The sequence below is a fragment of the Nesoenas mayeri genome (genome assembly GCF_963082525.1).
Source record: "Nesoenas mayeri genome assembly, chromosome: W".
In the NCBI taxonomy this organism is placed as follows: domain Eukaryota; kingdom Metazoa; phylum Chordata; class Aves; order Columbiformes; family Columbidae; genus Nesoenas; species Nesoenas mayeri.
The window spans coordinates 15,881,069-15,904,729 of NC_137553.1; the positions used below are offsets into that span (position 1 = coordinate 15,881,069).

General features: G+C 38.5%; 1 protein-coding gene across 1 annotated transcript in view; it reads right to left on the reverse strand.

Annotated features, from left to right (window-relative positions):
* LOC308051424 (dymeclin-like) overlaps window positions 1–23,661 on the reverse strand; it is a 66,070-nt gene that overhangs the window by 29,472 nt on the left and 12,937 nt on the right. Inside the window, 4 exon segments of the mRNA XM_080361849.1 lie at window positions 12,331–12,425; window positions 13,577–13,690; window positions 17,736–17,861; window positions 23,203–23,377. Coding sequence (XP_080217975.1) covers window positions 12,331–12,425; window positions 13,577–13,690; window positions 17,736–17,861; window positions 23,203–23,377 — 510 coding nt within the window.

A 23,661-nucleotide genomic window follows, 5' to 3' on the forward strand; every position in this document is an offset into this window, starting at 1 on the left:
GCGAACTGAGGCCTAGTGAGAGACTGAATCCAGCTCCGGTTGGCTGCAGAGTCCAATCCAGGACTTTGGGTGCCGGCTCTGCAGTTGCTGAGACTTTCAAGATTGGTTTTGTATATTTTATATTATTTTCTCTATTCTTATTAGTAGCATTAGTAAAACATTGTTAATTTTTCCAACTCTCTTCTCTCTGTCCTTCTTTTCCTCCCGATCGCCTGTCCTTAGTGGGAAGGGGGGAGAAGGAGGGGCAAAAGGGGGAAGGGGGTGGGGAGAGGAGGTTAACAATACATCTGCCAGGGTTTTATTATCACCCCGCAATCTAAACCCTCGACAGTATACGACGCCTCAACAACATTGTGACGTTTGGATGACTTATTCATCATCTCTCTAGACACATGTAGTTAAAATGTGACTTTAACATTGCCACTTAATTTTATTTGTGAAATAATAGTGCTGATATTCTTACTGAAGGCAGAGAGACTTCTGGTGTTGCTCGACACTGATGCATGCAGAAAGGAATGAACGACAGAAAACAAGAAAAAAAATTCTGTTGCATTGAAATGGCCAAATTATCTTTAATTGTGTGATGGACTCGTAAAATGACACTTGAAATGTGCCAAATAGTAAGAGAGACCTTAGAGGAAACACAAAGCACATCTGAAACTCATAGTTCTTCCAAAGATGTAAGCTCTTAGTAGCTACTCTTAGTTGGTTTCTGGATGTTTTTTAGCAGAGAGACTTAACGTGGGATCTGAGCTGGGCTGTATTACAAATAATAACCACAAAATATCCAAGTGTAACGTGGCAGGATGGCAGACTGAGAAAGATGTTGGTTATCCCAACAGCTGGAGCTGATTTTGATGGTTGTAAATAATGTAAGGATACATACAGAAAATGAATGTACTCATCAACTAAAGAAGCAAACCAAAAAGACAACATGATATATATTATATCCTATATAATATATGCTTACATATTCCAAAGATACTCCATGCTGTTATTTTTAAGCTTTGCAACCTTGGGTTCCCTGGCAAGCTTAAGCATAATAAAGTAAATATTTTCACCTGATTTTCTCTCAAAATACACAGATTAGTTATAAAGTTTCAGTTACCAAGAAAAGCAATAGGAATAAATACTTATGAACACATCTATTTCATGAGAGATTGATGTTTTGAGGCATACGTCATCCATCCTTTTACTGCTTTATGAAATGTGTTATTAAATTTAGCCAGTGCTGACAGATCCAACTTGCTCCATGATGCCAAAGCAGAATATTTCTATTTACATTCCTATTTTGGTTCTACCGTGAGAGTACAAGTATCCCTGAGAAAAGAAACCACAGTATTCATAATGAAAAAGTTTTTTCCATGCCTATAGAGATGGTACTTTATATCAAATAAAGTGTTTTAGGGTTTAGGTTTTTTAATTAAGTAGCTGTGAAACACTTAAAATCTGCTTAGCAATGCAAATGAATAGACAGTCAGAATTTAAACCTCACCAGATGCTCTAATGATTCCTTAATGTGAGAAGTAATTCTATTTCCACGCAGCCTTTTTCCTAATCCTGTTCTGAGGAGAGACTGCCAATTGTTTTACATTTAAAAGACTATTTTCTATGAAAGAATTAACTGCAAATATTCAATATACTGTACTTAAGAGCTCAATAAAATACAACTTGGGTCATTTGTATCACATTCCAAACAGCATGAAAATTGTCAGATTCATATAAATCTATCCCAAGCAGCTGCTGGAAATAAAAATAGCTGTAATAGGTGTTTTATTATAAGATTCAGGGTAATATTCATTCAATTTTGTCAACTGCCCTGACTTGGAGAACCTTCCCTTCCCTATACTGGTTTGGTTTTAAATACATGGAGCTATGTTATCAGCACTTCACTGTGTCTCTCTGTGGGTAGTTGAAGTTGTGCACAAAACAGGATAACTGGAGAGATTTTGGCTGGTCAACCTTGGGTGGCTTTGGCTTTTGCAGATGCTTTTTATCACAGAATCACAGAATGTTAGGGACTGGAAGGGACCTCAAAGATCATCTAGTCCAATCCCCCTGCTGGAGCAGGAACACCTAGATGAGGCTACACAGGAAGGTGTCCAGGCGGGTTTTGAACATCTCCAGAGTAGGAGACTCCACAACCCCCCTGGGCAGCCTGTTCCAGTGCTCTGTTACCCTCACTGAGAAGAAGTTTCTTCTCAAATTTAAGTGGAACCTCTTGTGTTCCAGTTTGAACCCATTACCCCTTGTCCTACCGTTGGATGTCACTGAGAAGAGCCTGGCTCCATCCTCATGACACTCACCCTTTATATATCTGTAAACATTAATAAGGTCACCCCTCAGTCTCCTCTTCTCCAAGCTAAAGTCTCAGCTCCCTCAGCCTTTCCTCATAAGGGAGATGCTCCACTCCCTTCATCATCTCTGTGGCCCTATGCTGGACTCTCTCCAGCAGTTCCCTGCCCTTCTTGAACTGGGGGACCCAGAACTGGACACAGTATTCCAGATGGGGTCTCACCAGGGCAGAGTAGAGGGGAAGGAGAACCTCTCTCGACCTACTAACTACAATCCTTCTAATACACCCCTTCCTGGCCACAAGGGCACAGTGCTGGCTTATGGTCATCCTGCTGTCCACCAGGACACCCAGGTCCCTTTCCCCTACGCTGCGCTCTAATAGGTCATTCCCCAACTTATACTGGAACCTGGGGTTGTTCCTCCCAGATGCAAGACTCTACACTTTTCCTTGTTATATTTCATTACATTTTTCCCCGCCCAACTCTCCAGTCTGTCCAGATCTCCCTGGATGGTGGCACAGCCTCCTGGCGTGTCAGCCACTCCTCCCAGCTTGGTGTCATCAGCAAACTTGCTGTTGAGGGTTAAGATTGTGGAGTGACAATAAAACCCTGGCAGATGTATTGTTAACCCCCTCTTCCCCCCCCACTTCCCCCTTTTGCCCCTCCCTCTCCCCCCTTCCACTCAGGACAGGCGATCGGGAGAGAAAAAGAAGGACAGAGAGAAGAGAGTTGGAAAAAACTGAAGATGTTTTACTAATGCTACTAATAAGAATAGAGAAAATAATACAAAATATACAAAACCAATCTTGAAAGTCTCAGCAACTGCAGAGCCGGCACCCAAAGTCCTGGATTAGACTCCACAGCCAACCAGAGCTGAATTCAGTTTCTCACTAGGCCTCAGTTCGCAGGGACAACTAGCAAGGTCCTCTCCTAATGTCGGCCATAAGCAGAAGGAAAAAGGGACGAGATCCTCGTGATCTCCCATTTTATATGAAGTATTCACGTGAATGGAATGTTATACACCGTTGGTCAATTGTTCCTCATCGCCCCTCTCGCGAGATGTCCATCCATGCTTATCAATAAGTTTGCATTCCATTGCTAGGTTTTACCAAAACATGTGTCTGGTTCTCCAGGAAAATGCAGTTAATATGAAGGCTTTAGCTGACAGGCAAAATTCACTGAAAGAGAAACTTGTTTTTAACAAAACCAGGACACTTGCTAATAGTACACCCTATTCCCTCATTCAAATCGTTGATGAATACACTGAATAATACAGGCCCCAGTACTGATCCCTGAGGGACTCCACTAGATACAGGCCTCCTACTAGACTCTGCCCCATTGACCACAACTCTCTGGCTTCTTTCCTTCAGCTGGTTTGCAGTTCACCTCACTACTTGATCGTCCAGACCGCACTCCCTCAGTTTAGCTGTGAGGATGCTGTGGGAGACTGTGTCAAATGCCTTACTCAAGTCAAGGTAGACCACATCCACTGCCCTGCCATCATCCATCCACCTTGTTATTTCCTCATAAAAGTCAATGAGGTTGGTCAAGCATGACTTCCCCTTGGTGAAGCCATGTTGACTGTCCCAATGACCCTTTTATCATTGATATGCCTTGAGATGGCACCAAGGATAAGTCGTTCCATCACTTTCCCAGGGATGGAGGTGAGGCTGACCAGTCTATAGTTATCCAGGTCCTCCTTGTTGCCCTTTTTGAAGACTGGAGTGACATCTGCTTTCCTCCAGTCCTCAGGCACCTATCCCGTTTCCCAAGACTTGACAAAGATGATGGAGCGTGGTCCAGCAATGACCTCAGCCAGCTCCCTCAGCACCCGCAGGTGCATCCCATCCGGACCCATGGATTTATGGATGTCCAGATTGCCTAATTGGTCCCTAACCCAGTCCTCATCAACCGAGGCAAACTCCTCCATTGTCCTGCCTTCCTCTGGGGCCCCAGGGGTACGGGGCTCCTCAGGACAGCCTCCGGCAGGGTACACAGAGACAAAGGCGGCATTCAGTAACTCTGCCTTTTCTGTATCTTCTGTCACCAGGGCACCCACCTTGTTCATCAGTGGGCCTACATTGCTTCAGGTGTTAGTTTTATCTGCCACTTATTGGAAAAAGCTCTTTCTGTTGTCCTTGACCCCTCTCACCACGTTTAATTCTAAGGAGGCCTTAGCTTTCCTAGTTGCCTCCCTACATCCTCTGACAACAGCCTTATATTCTCCCCAAGTGGCCAGCACCTCCTTCCATGATCTATAAACTCTCCTCTTCCACTTGAGCTTACCCAGCAGCTCCCTGTTTAACCACGCAGGTCTCCTGGCTCCCTTCCTTGACTTCCTACGTGTCGAGATGCTCTGATCTTGTGCCCGGTATAAATAGTCCCTGAACACTAACCAACTATCTTGGGCCCCTTTACCTTCAAGCAGCCTTGCCCATGGGATTTCTCCTAGCAATTGCTTGAAAAGGCCAAAGTTTTCCCTGCTGAAGTACAGGGTTGCAATTCTGCTTGCTATACTGTTCCTGCCACACAAGATCCTGAACTCCACCATTTCATGGTTGCTGCAGCCAAGGCAGCCCTCAGCCTTTACTGCTTCAACCAGACCCTTCTTGTTAGTGAGGATGAGGTCCAGCAGTGCACCTCTCCTAGTCAGCTCCTCTACTCTCTGCATCAGAAAGTTATCATCAAGGCACTGGAGGAACCTCCTAGACTGTAGCTCTTCATCTTTCATGCTCTTTATTCTCCACTGCGTCATTGCTACTTTTTATACAGAGGTTCCCGAATCTGTGGAGTGGCTTTTGTCGGGAGACAGAAGCAATTTATAAACATCTTGATACAGTTCAAGAAAAGAAACATCTGCTGTTGTTAGTAGCTTGTTGACCTAGATTAGCTGTGGGGAAGCTTATAAGCTAATCAGCCGGTCCAAAATTGGGAGGTGTCATTGCAATTAATAGGAATGGCTGTGACAAAAGGTGAGACAACAATTGTTCAGATGAGGGAAAAAAGATACTAGTAGCAAATGACTTAGCAACGTAAATATAATGAATTTTTAAAAGGAAATAAGTATCTTTTGTTACGATGCATTGAGTGTAGTTGTGGTCAAATGTATTAAAAAGCCGGTTTAGCTTTATGCACAAGAGGAGCGCTCTCTGTGGACTCGCCTGTTTTTGCCCATGGGTAACATATGGAGGTGAGGTTTTAGGCCGATATCAGCTGTTTCCAACATGGAAATATCTTTGAACTTCCTTTAAGCCTGGTTCAACCTGCTGGGGATTCTGTGTGGCCACCTGATGAGACAGTAATACCCTCGTCCCCCATCTGGCGTGAGCCGTTGAGTGCCCCGTGTGCTGTTAGAAGCCTTTGGAGCCATTTCCCAGATGGACAGACTGACAGCTTTATTTTGAGATAGATTGGATCAGCGTGAACCATGGAAGGGTCTTGGACAAACCGTTGTTCTGCGCTATCTCAGTATCTTCTCACATGAAGCAGAATTGTTACCTTCTGTTCTGCGTATCGTAGAATTCATGGCACAGAACTCCTTAAAAATATCATTATTGATTGCTGACCTGGCTTAAAAAGGATTTTGATCTCTACATACGTACCGCTCTAACAGCTCAGCTTTGGACAAGATGATTCTCTCTTCCCTTGACCACTTTTTGTGCCTCTGCTGACCTGTAAGACACAACCATCATGGTAATTCTGTCATTTTGGGGAGAGAAAGTCATTCTGACAACTTATTACTCTTCTGCCATCCAGGAAATTGTGCGGTACTTCAGTTTCTTACAAGCTACAAGCCATCACTTGGCAGAACATGTGGTTAAACGAACATGATGCAAATTCATGCAGCCATAGAACTGAAGTTTATCGAAGTCTCGATACCGGTTTCAAGGAATTGAGAGCATCACACAGATTCTTGCATGCAATGGAGAGTGTCACTTGGAGGTAGAAGGTCCCTTTGTCCCATCTTTAATTATCACAAATAACCCTTTTTATAGTTATTATGCCGCATAAGCTCTTTGGAAACAGTACAATTTGATAATAGTCTTCAAATTGGGGAATTAAAGTTTGATTTTTTTGGTGGAACCTCACAGCTTTTAAAACTGTTGATCTTGCGAATCTGTTTTGATGGAGAGGATTAAATATTTGAGGAAACCTGTGCAGAAATAACTGGGTTTTTGATAGTGATATTTAACAGATGAATTTGCAGAGCAGACTGAGGTTCTGAGTTGTGTTGTTTTAGTTTTCTGCATGTTTAATAGTGAAAGGAAGGAAAAGGGAGACAACCAGTGGCATTCATTCATTCGTGCTAGTGCCATTTTAATTTATTTTAGCTGGTCTGGAAATATAGATTAAGGGCACCAAAGTGCTTATTAGGTTGTATCCCAATTATTTGGGATTTGGGTGTCTAATGTACAGTACACTGAAGATGTGAATTGCATAGTTTTTACATTTTAAAAAGTCTGGTTTATAGCAAGAAATTGTCCTGCATAAGAATTTCTGAGATTTACAAAAACAAGGGTATTCTAATAGCCTTTTAGAAACTACTATTTGCTATTCTAGTAGAATCCTAGAAACTGCAGTCTTGTCTTCTTAATTTGTTGTGAATGGAATGTATTTATAGGACAGTGTTCCTTAACAGAAATTAAGAGATGACTCAAGATAATGACTTGCTTGAACCTGTCTTTTCTCTTCAGTTGCAGAGTATTTGGCTCATTAATCGCTTTATTCCAATACAACATGTACTTTTTCCTTTTTAGAAAATCTCTCTTTGGAAAAAAACTGTGAACTACAATCTGGAATGAGTAATAAACACACAAAGATTTATCTGATGAACTAAAATTGTATTATGGCTGTGAGTAAGTATTAGTACCAAACAAAACTGTTGCTTGGTTAGAAATCAATCAGTGCCCCCCAAATTGCTCCTGAAAACCTTCCTTTCCACCACACGTGGAAATTTTGTGTTCATTCAGACCCCACATTTTCAAACCGGCTTTCTGGCTGATTTTAGGAATACTAGAGAACAATTAATGACATTTCTGAATCTCTTAAGTACTCAAACCAAACTATTTCCCACTGCCATATCCTTTCCACCGTTGCCTGCATGGCTCCCGAAGAGAATATTGTACTTTGAAACATCTGATGCTTCTAAATGGACAGTGAAACTATAAGTGCAGAGGAAAGAATGAGGATTTAACAACTTTAATGTGCATCAGGTCTTTATAACTGTTGAATGACTTGACCTGTTTAATGGCAATAGCCTTCAGCAAGTTTAGGAAAGAACAGGTTTTAGGTAAAATACACTTAGTTCTGCAATGAATAAATCAATTTTCTGTGAAGTTGTGTAGAAACATGTTCTGTAACTCATTAATTGTACTCCTGGGTGCATCCCTAAGTAGGTTTTTCTCCAAATACCAGAATTTACATGGGTTCAGATGGGCTGAATCCTGCTGGAAACAGGCTGCGATGCAAACATCGACATTAACGTGGGTGTTGTCGGCATCTCCCGCAATCCCATGTATAGCCTGTGAATTATCTTGAGTGTCTGGCCAGAGGATAAAAGCGCGGGAGGTTTCAAAAGCAACATTCCCATAGCAGCATCTCTTCCAAATAACCACTGCATCTGGTGATTAAAACCTTCGCTCTTCATCTCAAACTTCAGTACCAAATAGACACTTCCTCACAGCTCTTTCATATATTTTTTTTTCTTATGGTCATCAGCTCTTCATGTCTGCTTCTAATAAATCCTTTTGTTCTTTTTAATAGAACTTCAGCTGTCTTGAGGCAATTTGGCCTTTCTAGAGAAGACTCTCATATATTTATCATTTGATTTTCTTTCTATCAAACATCTCCAGAACTTGTACGGTTTTCATTCCCTTGCACTCTTTACTATAAATACTTTCAGGTGTAAAGATGATAATCCTCTCATGAGCCTGTCATGTACATTTGGCCGCTTCTGTGACAGAATGTTGCCATGGGGCATGGGAAATTATGTCTGTGACACATTATCACAAATAATAATTTCTTACATATTAAAATATTTTTTTTGCCTCTCTATTCTGTGGTGTTATGGCACCTTTAACCCTATAATGACCCCTCCCCTCCAAACTGCTATTTTGCTATAATTTATTTTAAAATCCTGTCATCACTCTATGCTTTGAGATATAAATTTAGTGTATCTGAAAATTAGGCCCACAAGAACAGAGCATTTTTAGAAAGCCAAGAGAAGTCACCTTATTACTTAGATTAGGAAGTTAGGCGGGGATCAAGGAGGAAGGAAAGTACCAGTAGTGAGAAAGGATCAAGTCAGGGATTACTTGAGAACAGAATCAAAGACTGGTTGAGGTTGGAAGGGACCTCTGGAGATCATCCAGTCCAACCCACCTTTCCATGGACATCTGCAAGTCAATCTTGGTACTACAAATCGAATAATTAGTGTAGTTTCTACTGTGGTTCATCATTACCACAGTTCATCATGTCATCAACAACAGAGTACTAAACAGATATCAAAGCTTTTGTCCAAAATTCTAATATTTTTGGATGTATTTTACCCTTGGCAAGAAGGCAGATAGGCTTTTTTTGTTTGCTGTTTATCCTGTATGAAATAACATTAATAGGTGATATTTTAGGCAGAGAATAATTAGTCATTGTCATGGAATGAGTGATTTAATATGTTGTTATAATCTATGTAATATTTTAGTGAGTGTAGAATGTATTTTGGTTGGGTTTGACTTTGGGAATGACTCAGAGGACTTCCTAGAACATAGATTATCTGACAAAAACAGTAGTAAAATCTTCGAGGCACATCAGGACTTTCTTCCTGAGTGTATACAGGTAGTTTGGGATGCTGACTAACATGTGCTGCTTTAATTAACTTACACTATTTTTTTTCCTTTTTTTTTCTTTCAAAAAAAGGCTTTTGTACTGGCTTTCCCATAGAGTCATGTTGTAGCATAACTCCCTTTTGAAAGTCTAGCAATTAAGTCTTCAAACTCAGCGAAAGATGTTATTTGCTGCTCATTTTTCAAATTCTGATGCAGAAACAATAATATTTATTCAGGCTTAGCAGAATTGTTTTGTTTTGTTTTCCATTGGTGCAGATTAATCTATTTTCTCTGAGCTAACACGTGGCATGTATGTCTTCAAGACCTTTTTCTCAATAACATTAAAGATTTAAAGTCTTCATAAAATCTGGCGTGCATTGAGAGGAAGATTATGAATCGCAATTACTTAAACATTAGCACTGAGAAATTTTCTTTTGAATCTTGAATATGCTGTTTCAGACTAGATTGTATTTATTAGAGGAGTTAGTAAATACTGGTTTTAGAGCACTTTACTATATCTTGCCCAATTTGCTACGTTTCTGTGTTTTTTAAAAAGATGTAGGCCTGGTGCTGTTTATGTTTTCATCTTTGATATATTTACTTTAAAATTGCAGTTGACTTACTTCAGTAGAGAAAATATCAAATTTCTGATTTAAATAAGGACGTAAGTGCCTTTGCATGTTTTACTTAGTGCTGTTGCGGTGTTGTCGAGGGTTTAGATTGCGGGGTGACAATAAAACCCTGGCAGATGTATTGTTAACCTTCTCTCCCCACCCCCTTCCCCCTTTTGCCCCTCCTTCTCCCCCTTCCCACTAAGGACAGGCGATCGGGAGGAAAAGAAGGACAGAGAGAAGAGAGTTGGAAAAATTAACAATGTTTTACTAATGCTACTAATAAGAATAGAGAAAATAATATAAAATATACAAAACCAATCTTGAAAGTCTCAGCAACTGCAGAGCCGGCACCCAAAGTCCTGGATTGGACTCTGCAGCCAACCGGAGCTGGATTCAGTCTCTCACTAGGCCTCAGTTCGCAGGGACGACTAGCAAGGTCCTCTCCTAATGTCAGCCATAAGGAAAAAGGGACAAAGAAAGACGAAAAAGGGCAAAAGGACGAGATCCTCATGATCTCCCACTTTTATATGAAGTATTCACGTGAATGAAATGTTGTACACCGTTGGTCAGTTTATTGGTCACCTGTTTCTTATTGCCCCTCTCACGAGATGTGAATCTGTCCTTATCAATAAGTTAGCATTCCATTACTATGTTTACCAAAACATGTGTCTGGTTCTCCAGGAAAATGCAGCTAATATGAAGGCTTTAGCTGACAGGCAAAATTCACTAAAAGAGATACTTGTTTTTTAACAAAACCAGGACATGTACGAAGAGCATTCACGTCCTTCCTTGGGTCTTGAGATAGGTTTTAGACATCAGGGAGTGAATCTGCCTCAAAGACACAGCTATAGATGTTGAAAAACACATCTGAGAAGGTTGGAAAAGGTGCCTCACAGCTCAAAAAGCTCCTTTTATAATTCCAAATTTAAAGGTTGAGGTGAGAAGCATCTGCCAAAGTCCCAAGGTCGCTGCTGCTCCACTGACGGCTACCACCTCTTGTGAGAAGCCAGCAGACCACACGCTCAGTCATTTCATATCCAAATTAAACCAAAATAATCCAGCTGAGCTTTCTTTGAACCGTGAACTTAAATTTTGAACAGTGGATGTCCATAAATTTAGAGTATTTTGACAAAAAGCCAAGCCACACAGAAATACACAGATCACTCCGAGATTACTGAGCAGTGATAACAGCAGGCTGGAATGGGAGCAGCAAGATAAACCTCTTCTTTCCCCAAATTTAACGAACACATCTCGCTTTGGTCAGCAGAAACAGCAGTAGAAGAAAACGGAACAAAATCAGAAACCGGGAAGAGAGGAAAAAGCTCTGAAGTGGAAAACAAAGCATCCCACTAGAAACCAGACCAAGTTTTTGAGTGTCAAGGTAGTGGATCTCACATCTAGGATTTCAGAGGCCAAACTTTGCAAATGCTTGGAAAACTCAGAATGTACATCTACGATTTGAGAAATTGTATTTTAGACAATGGCTGTGATATGTAATGGGAAAACAGATTTGATTCAAATTCTGACCACTCGCTATCACTGCCAAGGGTATGAAAAGAGGGCGACTATCAAGCAGGGAAAAGGTAAAAGAATGTGTTAAACCTGCTTATTTGTCCACACTTGGACAACCAACCATTTCCAAAAGAGAAATGGTTTGGAGAGAACTAAATCCTAAAGAGCAGAGATTTAAGAACAAGATATATCTCTGGCTAACCCTGTAGAGCGAGATAAGGACCAAGCAAAACAAGTCGATTCAATGTGAATCACGCTAAGCCATTTATTACAGAAACAAGTCTCCTTATATACGTAACTATATTCTAATCACGCGTCCACGCTCCAAGCATGGATTCGTTAAATGAGTATCGTGGGCTGTCCGTGCGCTGGAGTCTCACTGATGATACGTCCGATGATTCATGCCACGCCAGGACCCCGGTGATTGAGGAACGCCCCTCTTTCTCACAGCAGACTCTGTTCTCGAAGTGGCCTTGAGATACCTTTGAGCCTGACTAATTCAGCAACAGGTCTTAATCTATCAAAACCCATCCACATAACCCCGTCCTTTACAAAGTGTACAGGCACGCTATTTAATTAATTTATTTTAATAAGCTAATAATAAGCTTTATCATCTGAAAAGTACAGTTGTAGGGTTCATATTAGCATAGCCTTGGTCACAAAATTATCATTGTGCTACATCAGATTTAACAAATAAATCTGTTGTCAAATATGCAGGAAGAAGTAAAGCAAGTTGAAAATCCAGTCTGCGTAGTACTTGAGAACCAGCACTCAGTGTGTTTTTATCATAATGTAACTAAAAAAAGTAATTCACACAAATTCCTGAAAACCTTGTTTGAAAGCAGCTCCTGAGCTGCTCCATTAAGAGAATCAAAATTCAGAAGTTTCTCAGACAGAGAAACTAATATTTTTTTGTGCATTCAGAACAATTTCTAGTATAAAGCAAATAATACTATGGGAGTATTTAGCTATTCACTTATCATTACAGCTATTTATTTCATCGGTATCTATTAAGGCATGTAAAATTTGAGGTTTTTTACTCCTGAGATTCAGCAAAAGATGAAATTCAAGAGCAGTTTTTCTATTTACCTGATGATCCTCTGAGCAGCATACTGATGAAGTGAGCGGAACTGTGCTGACATATTTGCTAAGGCAGCCAGACAATTTGTGTGAAGGTATTTGTCCTGTCAGAAAGAAGAGGAAAGCAAAAAAAAACCAAAACACACAGTGTCCTTTTGATACACACTGATGCCTATTAAAGGAATCATTCAAAAGACAGAGTAATATATGTTGTTTTAAAGGACATAGTCAAAAGCATAGAGAAAAAAAATGCAAAATGTGGTGATGGTTTAAATAGGTTTTCTTAAAATCTAAGGCTTATAAAAGAGAGATTGTTTCAGACTTCATGTGTGTGTCTTCACATATATTTAGTAAAGTTGATTTAAATGATATCACAGATGTAACAAATACTGAAAGATTCTCCTCCTCTTCCTTCCCTTCTTTTTTGTGGTCTTATCCCTGAAACCATTTGACCAGACGTATTTAAATAACAGCCCTATCAAAGTCAAGGGTTTTCACAGAGCCAAACTTGTCCGCTTATCCAATCCAACAGGGATTTATTTTTGCCTATTCAAATCTAAAATATGTATTTATATAACATAAAAGATTCCAAATCCTACAAATCCATGCCAAGAATGTCCTCGTTTCTTCTAACTCTTTTGATCATATAAGTGAAATCCTTAAGTTTCCCAATTTAAAATATATTTAAGTGATTTTTTTACTACTTGTAATGTAAAAACATCTGTGACTTGAATTGTTGAAAATATTCAAAACTATATGATACCATGTTTGAGATAAGGTATAGAATGTATTCTTGAAAAATGCACAAAAATAATTGGATATGAAGCTATGAAATTGAAGCAGTTTTGCTTTGCTAGAGCTCAGAAAGGTTTTATGGCTCAGTCACTGTCCTACCTCATAAAAACATTAACAATAAATAGAGCTGAAATTCCCACTTCTGAGCAATTTCAGAGAGGGAAACAACCTATACAGAATAATTTCTTCTCAAACTATGGAACTTTTTCTTCTAGGAAAATAAGGAGCTTGGTGCTTGAATTATGGTCTTTAAAGAATCCTACTCAATAATACAGATAATACAGAAACTGTGCAACAAGTTCAGAACCATTTAACATTGCACTTAATTAATCCAGCTCATCTTCCCATTTCCTTCCCTCCCATAAATTCAGATGTCAGCTGGTTGCAACAAAACGAAGAAAAACTGCAGACCCTGTTTGAAATCAATCCCGTTTAAGTTTGAAATCCACTTAATTCTTACCCTTGTCCGGGTCATGTTGTATTGGATGGTTCTTACCATGACCAGTATCAGGAGGCTCCCCAGTGAGATCTCTGTTAGGACACGCTCGGCATACCGAGTGATATTTTTCAGTATCTGAAAACAAAAACAAACAAAAAAAAATAAAGTTCTTGAGCACCTAGATCTGAATAAGGACATAGGAAGTCGTCTGGGCTCTTGTATTCCTTAAGATAGGTAAAGTAGCTTTCCAGTCTCAAATGTGAAAAAATTTACTGTATTCTAAAGCAAAAACTATAGAAAAAGGGAAAAGAGGGAGGGGGGAGGGAATGGGGAGGGACCTCTGCAGTATTATCAGTCAATAGATCTCATCAACTTTATTATAAGCCATGTGGAAAGACCCTAAGTGTAGAAAGATGATTAAATTTGGCAATTCCCTGATTTCTACTCCCTGTGCACCACACTCCTATATTCTTTTTGATCTTACCCTTTAATTTATAAATTCTTTAAAAACTTCAGAAACTCTTCAGTTCCACCCTAACCACCTGCAGAATGTTCCCAGTTCCTTCACATTTTCCCTTGTTCCAAGTTAAGAGCTTCAGATTTTTCAGTGCTCTGCACCATCAGGGTGGATAAAGTTTAACCACAATTTCTGAATTTATTGTAGGAGAATCAATCTGCTCTTTCATCTTATTAATAGAATATTCAGCCATCCAACCTGGAGAAATACAGTAAAATAAGCACAAAAATTCCTAAAAACATGGAGAATATGCTCTATAAATTCAGGATTATTCTAGGTCAAAATAAAAATTTGTACTGATACAGAGAATTGACAACTAATTTATTAACACTTAATAACTAACACTTAAAGAACTAACCCTACCCCACATCACTAAAGACACTTAGAGAGCTAACCCTTTAACCCACATCACTATTGCCTAGCCTTGTTTAGCTCTGTGTAACTTATTGTACAAAAAACAGGACTTCACTGACGCCTTGCAAAAATAATAATCCTTGGATGCATCCTTGGTGCATCCTTGGGTGAACTAGATTACAGAAACTTGGGCACAGGACAGGAGATATGCCAGTTTTAACCAACTCAGCAGTCTGAGACCTAACCAACTCATCACACTGGACCAAAGGTGACTGTGTACAGAGAAAGAGGACTCGGGTTCACGATCACTGCGCAGCTGCAACCAGGAGGAGCCAGAGATGGAGACTATGGAAATGGTCTCCCGGAACTCATTGTAATAAGAACCGCCTTCTCGGGGACAGGTTATGAATATGTATAGGCATTCCTAAAACTTTCATGAATATGTAACACTTTACTGCATTTAACCAAGCTCACAGCTACTGTAATTTTACACACGCATTAGGTGAAATGATTCCCCATGTGTCTGGCGTCGTAAATAAATGCATATCTTCCGTATAACTTCAAGGGTTGTAAGGTCATTCCGTGCTACAGTACACAAAGCTATCGCTCTGTGTAACTTTATATTCACTATATTAAGTGTGTTTCATTAGAACTTCATGATCATTGAAAATAATACAGATGTGATAAAGAAGTGGTATCTGGAAAGCAAAAATTAAAATTTCATATATGTATTAAGTTAGTGAAATTCTGAAATATTTAAAAACCAGGACTTGGAGATACTTTCAGGAACAGAAACAAAGGCAAAGGTGTTTACAGCTGATGTGAAAAGCGGAAATACTTGAGTTTAAAACCGAAAAATATTAACTTTGAAACCTGTAGCATCGCTCATTAAAGCTGGATTTTGTTTCCTCATGGCAGTACAAACACTGAACACATTTAAATATCGATTGGATTTGGTTTTCCACTATGTAGGTTATTCCAGAGCTCACACATTTCAATAGTCGGAATTTTTTCCACTTGGTTTTCAGTTTACCATATTTACCAGTTCAAACACTAATATTTGCAATTCCCCACTTGACCATCACTTGACTTCCACTCCTTAAGATTTTAATTTCTTACCTGGGTCATATTCTTTCACTTATTGTCATTTTGGGTCACAACACAACTAAATTTTGCATTTTTGTTTCTTTTAAATTTGGCAGGTGGCAAATCAAAGGCTTTACAATAAAAATGCTGCAGTTGCAGTCAAAATAATGACTTTCCACGAATATCCCAATATCTCTAACCTATAGAGGTAAAAATTGTACCAATTCCTGAATCACCACCAAAAATTGCTGGACAAATTCAATTTACAAGCAACAAAAACACAGTTGAAGCTTCATGTTCTGCACTTAACAACCTTATGTATATCTTATTCTTTATTTTTTTTCTATTCTGTTGTCATCAAAACTCTTATTCAACAGGGGATTTTCCCTACATTAAAACCTCCTTCTGAAGCAGACAGAATAATTAATTAAAAAAATAATTATAATCCATGTCTTAATCAGAAATGAAGGAACTGACTTTGCGTGTCAAAGTATTTTAGTTAAGAAATAATTATAATAAATAATTAGTAATTAAACTGTGTCCAAAAGTAGACTCTGTAAAGTTCAGGAATGCCATAAATCAAGAAGGTAACTTTTTTTTTTTTTTTTTTTTTAATATAATGGAATGTGTTTTTTCTATAGATAAGGAATCCTTTCCATAGGGAATATTTGAGTTGGTATCACCATCTCTTGTCCACATTATAGTGGATTTTGGAGTACAAATTTGAATTTTTGAATAAAGGGGAGATCTCTTTCTCCTTCCCTGCACCAATCTATCCACGTGACATTAATTTTAAGAGCATGGGGCAATAAAAAAAACCCTTAAAATTCAATAAGAAAAGCACTTCAAGGGTGGAAAAGCATTTTGCTGTGCCTCTGAGTTTGCTCTCTCCTTTGGCATGAAACACATCTCATCCATCAAAGAATGGAGAAAAAGGGAAGAGAAATAATAAGAAATAAAAGAAGAATTAAGGTTATCAATTTGCAGTGTCATGGTGCTCTGTTGGCTTTGGATGGCAAAATTGTCCATTTTCAGAGACTTCCCAGCCACCTCTCATTATCCAGCTAAGAAGCAAAACTCTGGCCGTTAATTAACTAATGAATTGATTCTTCACAGCAGACACTATGGAGTAGGAAAAAAACACAACCACAGGGTAAAAGAAAGAAGCAATTAGTGAAAATCTGACTTAAAATCAAAGATTTTTATTAAAACTGAAGTAGTAAACTAATATTCACAATACAACTATATTGGCAGGTTTAGCTGCAAAAGCAAGAATAAATTGGACAAGAAAACCTGATTTATGTTTTCCTTCTGCAGCTGGATCCTCATTAATTTTAGGGAAATCTTCCACTTTTACTCATCCCATAAGGAATTTATTGACAGAGCGTGTGCAAAGCCTTTAAAATGAATGAAAAATAATAGGGAAAAAGACTGAGGCAGGAGTGAAACTTTGTCTGCTCTCACCAAATTCGATTAATAAGAGAAATTAAATGACTTAGTGATATGGAACTCAAAAATAAATGTACACGTACAGTGCATATGGAATTTCAGAGAGTAAATATTTTAAATCTCTACTGCTTGGCACAATGAATAAAATGCCATTTATCTCCAAAAGAGGCTGGAAATTATCCCAGAATAAGAGTTTTGTTTAGATAACATGACATTTGCTTCCAGCTTTTTGCATTTAATTAATTTCACATAATATCCCAGTAAAAAAAAAAAATTCAATAAAATCAGTGCAGATCTCTTCTGTATTCTCACAGCTTTAGAAGGTAGGAAATTAGAACATAATTATCCAAGGCAGATGGTCAAGACCTATCAAAACTAGTAAAAATTTGGATCATCTTACACCAACAACATAAAATAGATATTAACATAGCAGGAAGAAAAAGAAGTGCCAAGTAAGGAAGGAACGTTCAGGCTTGAAAATAAAACTCCAACTAAAAGCTCCTCTCAGCTGCATCAAACTGGTTAAGCAAAGTTTGTAATGAGAAATCAAAAAGGCTTTTTTTGGTTTTTTCTCTTTTTTATAGTCCTCCCATGGCAAACACTCAGTATTTCTGAGGAAGCCTGTCTGGCTATTAAAATGAGACAGAAAAATAAGTATATGCAACATCTCCTCTACAAGAGGGAGCACGTTCACAGATATACAGATGCCTCTTTCTAAAAATAAACATTTAAATGATTTTTAGAGCTGAAGAATTGACCAAAACAACAACTCACCACCTCATGGATGGATCGGTTAAAGCCGTTGTCCTCCGTGAGGACCAGCAAAATGATAAGAGCCATGTAAACGTGGTGGGAATTCCTTTCTTCGACGTGATAGAGAATTTCAAGAACTGGCAGAACCTTTAAGGGAAGGAAAAAATGTGTGGATTAGTTTAGTCTTTCAAATACCTCAGACAATAGAGAGGAGAATTAAAATGTCCTGTGTATCATGCTGCCCTTAACAATATAATAATTCCTCCCTCTTGCAATAACCACTCCTAAATAGCGACATACAGTGTTCAAACACCTTCCATCTGTTTCTTTCCGTCTCTGCAAGAGTCTAAACAAATTCTTTCTTGTGGTCAGACGCAGAATTTCAATTCCTAATAAATGCGATTTCTAGCCCTACCAGTTACTATAGGCGCTGAAAGCTCTAGTTCCCCTTTAGACTATGGGAAAATGAGAATTAAAATAAAAATTATTAAAATTTATTAAAACTCTTAAACAAGATTTTCACATGTTCAAGCAGCAAAAACAATTGTTTCAAACCATTCAAGCACAACTTGGTCTGAAAGGACTTTTCTCATCAAATATAATGGTGCTGAGGTGCACACAGAAATATCAAGACCTGAAATTCAAATCCCAGTTTGGTGTGTGGACATAATCCCAGAAAAGAATCAGTTTGGGTTGGGTTAAGCCTAGAAAAGGCCTGTTTTTCCTATTCTAGATAATACTCAGCCAAAGAGAACTGACGTTACGAGGAGAGTTCAGCCCAAGGTCTTGCAATGTTTCCACCAGGACAAGTAACCAAAGCCAAAGTCTTGCAATAATAAGGAAAAGGAGATTTTATTGTGATGAGCAGTGCACTGAGCGCTCAGCTAAAGCTAATCCAGATGCAAACGTCTTGCTACCAACTGAAAATGGGCTTTCCACTGGTTCCGGACAACGCGGCTTCCCCACCGCAGAAATAGGCCTAAAAATCCCAAAATCTGTTGGAAAAAGGAACTGGAGAAAACTCTCAATTCCAAGATAGTGGATAAGACGTAGAATTTGTTGCCAAAAAGCTTCTAGACATCAAAAAACTTGCTGTTTTTCAAAATAGGCCGAGTGTAGTGGATGAAACGGATTCTGGTGAGCGGCTTCACAAGCCTCTAAAATTACCAGAATATTCTCTTATAATACAACCAACCAGTCCCAAACATGCTAAAAACACATTAAAGTTTCTATGAAAACCAATGAGATTGATCTAAATGCTTCAAGGCCACAAAAGCTTTTGATGGATGGGTCAAGGCAACACCGCAAGAAAAGCAGAGGGAAAATAATATTTACACGTTGCAAATATTCTTCCTTTACCATTTCAAAGGGTCCTTCATAAGCTTCTCTCTACAGTCAGAACTGGAGTCGATGTCTTTGTGGTTTTTTGAATATAGGTCTTGAGAGAAAAGCAAAGAGCAGGTTTTTCCTTAGAGTATTGACTCAGCATATAGCAAAAAAAAAAAAAAAACAAAAACAGTATTAATATTTTTCCTTGGATGGAAGAAAAGGGAGATAGATGTCACAGTGTTAGTCCATTATTCGAACTATTTCCATCTGAAATATTTAGTTTGTACGTAGCTCTGCATCACGTAAGCTAAAAGTCATTTCCAAGCGTTGCGATAAGCAGGGAACAATCTAAAATTATTAAAGAACTGCATTTATAACTTGATTTTGCAGGGAAAACAACAACTTATCTCTTCTGTCTATGCACATTAATATTAAAATAGGCCAAACTGTAGCCGTGAAAGTGCATTTGTGTTCTTTAAGTCTTGCTGCAAACTCCGTTAAAAAATGGTACCTTGATTCTGAGACATTCTGGAAATTTAATTTTACAAAAATTTATCTAGAACTGTAACCAAAATGCATTTCTACACTTTTATCTTACGCACATACCTTAAAACTTTTATCTCTGTCTTCTCATGCAATGCCAATGTCCAGCCATGTACGGAGAAGACTATAACCACTTATTTTTGTATTGCTGGGCCTTTTATTCATAGTCATTAAATGATCATTACTAGACCACTTCTAAAATTTCTCCATCAGAAGCAGCTTTTAACTGGTAAGACACAGCCACTGGTTAAAAAGAAAAAAAAAAAAAACCAAACACTTTTAATCCCCAAAACAAGAGGCAGGTATAAACCAAGCCTGAAAATTGCAGGTGTTACAATCAGTCCAAGGTCAGGAGCAGCTTCCCCAAAAACTATTTCTAAAAATAGTTTGGTTTTAGTACACAACAAAATACAACACCGCGGAGTCAGATAAGTAACTGACTAAAGTCAAATTTATACCACAGGAAAAAAAAAATGATGTATTATCAGTTGATATAAATACATCTTCATATTCATTATTTCAGTCCAGTCGTGTTGAGCAGCAACAAAATGTCAATTCAGCAGCCAAAGCAAATATATTCAACAGAAATAGCTTATTTTTTTTTACAAGCAGATACCTCACTGGTATTTTTACCTGCAATATGAGTGTTAACTGCTCTTATAAACAGAAAAAGGCTCAATATTTTCCCATCCTCAGACTGCGACACTGTGCTTATTAAAAAAATTGCTAATTAATCCCTATTTCACCAGTCCCACCACTTCCCAGAGAATTTTTGCAAATACTTTCAATAAGAGAGTCGAATTCTAGATGTGAACATCCCTACTAGCAGCAGATATTGAACCTATTTTATAAAATTTTACAAAGAGTTATGGAAGACACACCAACACCCTATTGATTCTATCAAGAGGAATTATAAGAGTAAAAAAGATGCTCTGTTTTACTATAGATAAAATATTATAAAGCACAATAATGGTATTTATATATAAATGACAGAGGTAAATTCATAAACAAATGAAGAAAAATGCGGAGACTTTATCTGTTACAACAGTTAAGAAAGACACCTGGAACCCATTTAAAAATTCAAGTTACAAAAGAGCAAAGACACATTTTAAAAATCCCAGGAAATGTCACAGAACATCTGTTATGATGCTTCCTGGGCACCGAAATCAGAAAAGTATTAAAATAGGAGAAAATGCAACAAATGCAATGCAGTGAGTGCAGCAAAACAGGAACAACGTGCCTAAACATTTAAGCTGAGCACTCAGCTTACCTGAGCTCCCATCTCAGACCTTTCTACATCACCCAACTGCTTCTCTATGAAGAAGTCGCTGACTTGTGCCATATTCTGTGGGAACAGCAGCATGTGTGGTTCCAGCTGAAGGGCCTTGGACAGGTTATACAGAAGTATGCTTTTTATGAGTGTAAGGAGTGATAGCCCAGGCCAGTGAGAATGATATCTCGGGCCAGAAAACTGCCCCCATATGTATGATGTGTGAATGTCGGGCCTGGGCATGTGAATCACAGAATCACAGAATGTTAGGGATTGGAAGGGACCTCAAAAGATCATCTAGTCCAATCCCTCTGCCAGAGCAGGAACACCTAGATGAGGTTACATAGGAAGGCGTCCAGGCAGGTCTTGAATGCCTCCAGAGTAGGAGACTCCACAACCTCCCTGGGTAGCCTGTTCCAGTGTTCTGTCACCCTCACTGAGAATAAGTTTCTTCTCAAATTTAAGTGGAACCACTCACAAGATATGCATGGGAACATGACTGAAAACAGTCACAACATGAGTGTGGTGTGTTTGGAATAACAATTATTGAAAAAACATCCTATCTAACCTCTTAGTCCAGGCCCATATCTGTAAACCTATAAACTGAGAACTGATAATAAAAGTGAGCTCAGCTCTGCCTGGCTCTGATCTCGCTGCTAACAAGAACTCTGTGTCTATGCATCTCTGTCTGCACCTGTATGCGTCGTTCCTCATTGCCCCAATATTCCTCCAAAAATTCATCCGCTCTCAGTCAAATCTATCCACAGAGAGCACTGGTTTGCCTCTAATTAATTACCTTAATTGTTTTGCACCCATAAACTCGAAGGATTCAACCTCTGGGCTTTATTTCTTATCACATCTCTCTCCAACCTCCTCCCCTCCCGATGTCACGTGTTTATCCCAACGCTTCTCAAGCTCTTTTCTGCACTAACTTTGCTTTTACAAAGCCTCTCGCAGTTTTATTGTTAATATTCAAGTGAAAAAAAAATGTTTCTCTACACTCTGATTTTTCAACAGCCTGTAAATATTTTATTAAAAACATTAAATATAGTCGTACACCACAGGCAGCGTGTGAGCAGCGCTCTTGCCGTTGCCATATAGGGAAGGAAACATCCAGCTCTGTTGTTTCTTCATCTTGTTGATAAGCGCAAGACTAAATTAGCCTTTTTCACCACAGGGTTGTAATTAGGAGATCGTGACTTCTCTGTCCAGAAACCATCCCACCCACAATCCTTTCTGCCTCTTCCTAAGCAATTAAAATTGCTTTTCTCATCCTTACCTACTCACTAAAAATAAGAGGACTGGGCAAAGATGTCAGTAGCAATCACAAAAAGCAACAGGATGTGTGAAGAGTCAAATAAGAAAAGACAGTTTCAAATTTTGGTACTAAAAAAAAAAAAAAAATCAAACATGCTGTTGAGTTTTTACTGATGCTTTTCTTAATTTTCTCAGCTTTTCCCACAACATGTTTAATGTTGCTGATTATTAATTGTCATTTTGTGGGTTTTTTTGGTTTTGTTTTTTGGGTTTTCTTTTGAGAGGGAAGAAGGATGAGTGATAATATATGAAGATATTGCACATTGTGAAGCATTTGAGTACCTGCATCTGGAGCTGACATATGCACCTCCTGCTTTTTCTGGCAATTTTACAATATAATCAGACATCAGAATTAGAAAACAATGCACACACCTAACCTTTATTTCTCTAAAAATAAATTGATATTGTCAGCAGCTGTGCAACATGGTGTATCATATATTAAAAGCCCAGAAAATTAAATACAACCATTTGTTCACAGAATTCATGCAAAATGCCTCAGCCCTCACCTAGATAATCTGCAGCAGACGACACAGAAGTTTAGTCATGAATTAATTCAATATTAACCATCTCCCCCCAGTTTGCCAACAGTGGTGTCTATCAACTCCGAACTGGAACTAAATGTTACTAAAGCTAATTTATAACCTACAAAAACCTGTACCATGTGCCTGTTACATTGACCATTAACCACAATCCTATTTAAAGCAGCTAAAAAGTCACAAGAGTTGCATTTCTATAAAATCTGCCAGCTCTTCCTTGAAGAGTTTCAGCCTCAGGTCAACCCTGTAAGATATTTGGCGTATTAGGCAAGTTACAGCTCATTTTATTAACTATTATCCCCGTACGCTTGGCCTGACTATCTAAAAAAAAAATTATAATAATAAATAGTATGATATCTGCTACCAGTTTCTTTACACCATGCCCAGGTGGATCAAGACTAAGAGGGAATCAAAGCCTGGGAGCTTTATAAATATTATATTTTACTGCAGTGACATGTTTAGGATCATATTCCTGCAATGACACAACACTTAGGAGATTTTCTATGTTGGTCTGTGCCAACACATAGGTCCATACGTTGCTATTTTGATGCAGAAGTGTGTATAAAAGGAGAGTTGCTTGGTCAGATTTCTGCTGCTCGCACAAAGCCATGTACAAACTGTTAAAATTAATCTGGAAAGTGTGGGGATTTGATGATGAAAAAGCAGTGCTATCTGAAATAAATAATTCAAAAATAATTAACAAATATATTTACTATCCAGCTATTTATTAGCTTCAAAAAATCACTGGGGAGAAAAAATTTATACAGAATCATAGGAAGGAAGAAATAAAAATCATCCAGGACTTTAATCATAAAGCTTGATAAGGTCTCATGAAGCTTTGGTTGTGTCATAAAGCTGAAATTCTCCTCCCACGTGAGCTCCTGCATCTGCACAAGACACTCATCTTTTTTTAATAAATATCTTTATATATATATATAGTTTGTCCAAATAG